The following is a 2,361-nucleotide window of genomic DNA, read 5'->3' on the forward strand; positions in this document are numbered from 1 at the left end:
CGGGGATAGAGGCAGTCGGTGTGTGAGCAAAACTTCTGTGTCTTTGTTATCGGGGGAGAGGAGGATGTTGTCGAGGCGGTAGCGATTGTGTCTGTTTGAGCTCGTGCGCTTATAGGCCGAGGTAGAGTGACTGGTCTGGTTTGGCGGGTGTGCGCCTGCGTACTGGTTTTTGTATCATTAAACTGTTCGTTGGAGTAGCGCCTGTCCCGTCCTCTCTGCTTTCGTCGTGTCTATTCGCGCTTTATTTTTTCTTCATGTCTAGTCGCCAACGTGCCCAACAGCGAGTCCTCTTGGAAATCCCTTAGATTATCCTTTTGTTTGGTACCCAGTCATGCCGGGATACCCGGCAACAAACTAGCAGACACTGCTGCAGCAGCTGCACTTTTTGGTGATATAACACCGTTTGATGTTCCTACTCAGGACCTGAGATCAGCCTTGGGGAGGACAGTAAATCAGGAATGGCAACAGTTTTGGAACGTGTATATAAATAATAAGATCTGGCTGGTAGGTATAGCTAGATAGCTACGTAGGCTTTGCTAGGTAGTATAGGTAATGTATGCAAGATTCTAAAAATCGCATGCACGAAGTCATTCTATTGCGCCTGAGAACTGGACTTACGCATCTGACACACAGTTGCTTATTTCGTGCAGAAGAGCGACCCCAATGTACCCATCGTGAGGTGCGCCTCTTCGTGCTGCACGTCCTCATTAAATGTCCTTCATACGCATCCCACCGGCGTCGCCACTTTTATTAATTTTACCGACATAATCTGCCACTTCACCCAGCACTATTGCTGGGCAACGACCCCCTTTACCCTTTGGTAGAGCTCTAAGCTTTTTCACGGATATTGACTTTATAACTGACTTGTAATTTCAGAAGTCCTTACGCATTCCTTTTATTGTATCATTCAGTTTTTTTACCATTCGCAATGTTTTGGTTTTAACGTACTATTGTTTTAACCAATTGGTACTTCATCTAACACTGCCTTGGCGCGTTATGGCCTAAGTTGCTCATGCGCCATAAGAACACCAATCATCATCATCATCATCATCAATCTTGAGCATTCCTCATCCCGTTTACTGCCCTTTTCCCGCCCGTAAATGGCAATAAACACATTTTAACATAGAGGACGAAGAAATGCAATATAATAATTTAATTGTGGCACATTAATTACACAGTTGTCTAGCCGTAGAAGCCATGGCCGTAGCCATAACCGCCGTATCCACCGTAGCCACCATATCCGCCGTAACCTCCATAACCACCCTGTCCACCATAGCCTCCGTAGCCAAAACCGCGACCATAACCGCCGTATCCAAGACCGTATCCACCGTAGCCGCCATAGCCGTGTCCGTAGCCACCATACCCTCCGTATCCACCATATCCTCCGTAGCCGCCATATCCTCCGTAGCCAAGACCATAGCCTCCGAAGTAGCCAGCAGACGCCATAGTCGCCATCAGACAGAAAACGGCGAGAACGATCTAAAAGGAAGTGAAGGACATCGTTCTTATGTTTGTTTTGGATAATTCAATGATTTTTCATGTTCTGCTGGTAAAACAGTAAAACGACACGCGGTAGAATTTAACGTGGGCTGGGAAGTGTAAGAACTGTGCGGAACAAGCGACATGAACGCTGTCCCACGGGTGGCTTTGCAGTTACATATCAGCGTGCGGACATACATCATTGTTTTAGTTGTACATTTATGAAACAGAGCAGAAGGGATCAAAGAACGTCCTGCGTTGTTTTGTGCACATCAGTGCTATACGTCTTTGGACGAACTCTTCGCCACGGTTGAACTATAACTTCACTAGAATGGGGAAAAACTAACAATAAGATAGCTATCCCATTTATGCCATGCCAGCCAGAGAAACCCACTCTACGTATAACCAAAAAACCGCGAGATGTGGGGCAAGGGAACCGGAGCAGACTTGATGTTATTGACTGTAGCGAATACTTACAAGGGACCTCATGTTGTCACTCGGGTAGCGTAGGAAGCAGTGAATGTTGCCACTAGAAGTGCTCTCCGCTTATATACCACCTCTTGCGCCGCAGTGGAACATTCCCGTCTCGCAACGCAATTAACCATTTAGTGAGACCGGCAGTGAACGGAAAACTACGATTCTTTCTTTCTCTTCAATTTTTCTTGTTCGCTCTCAGTTTCACGGTCATGAACTTGTTTCCGCCTCGTCGATCTTTCGTATATTTTATTCTTTCATTTTTGTATGTTATCGCTGATGTGTTACAACAGCAGCAAAAGCGGTCACAATGTTCCTCACCTGGCGGAATTCAATCCGTGCAGTCGCTTCACCACACTGAGTTGATGAAAATGAAGACAATTGTGGGTATGTTGGTAATAAACGCGT

General features: G+C 46.1%; 1 protein-coding gene across 1 annotated transcript; it reads right to left on the reverse strand.

Annotated features, from left to right (window-relative positions):
- Window positions 1–1,138: 1,138 nt before the first annotated feature.
- LOC135383680 (neuropeptide-like protein 31) lies at window positions 1,139–2,016 on the reverse strand. Its single transcript, XM_064613051.1, has 2 exons — window positions 1,957–2,016; window positions 1,139–1,479 (listed from the first exon to the last, which is right to left on the reverse strand). Exons 1-2 carry the CDS (start codon window positions 1,966–1,968, stop codon window positions 1,183–1,185), a joined length of 309 nt encoding a protein of 102 aa, XP_064469121.1. The 5' UTR covers window positions 1,969–2,016; the 3' UTR covers window positions 1,139–1,182.
- Window positions 2,017–2,361: the final 345 nt, after the last annotated feature.

Source organism: Ornithodoros turicata, chromosome 2 (assembly GCF_037126465.1).
Source record: "Ornithodoros turicata isolate Travis chromosome 2, ASM3712646v1, whole genome shotgun sequence".
Classification (NCBI taxonomy): Eukaryota; Metazoa; Arthropoda; class Arachnida; order Ixodida; family Argasidae; genus Ornithodoros; species Ornithodoros turicata.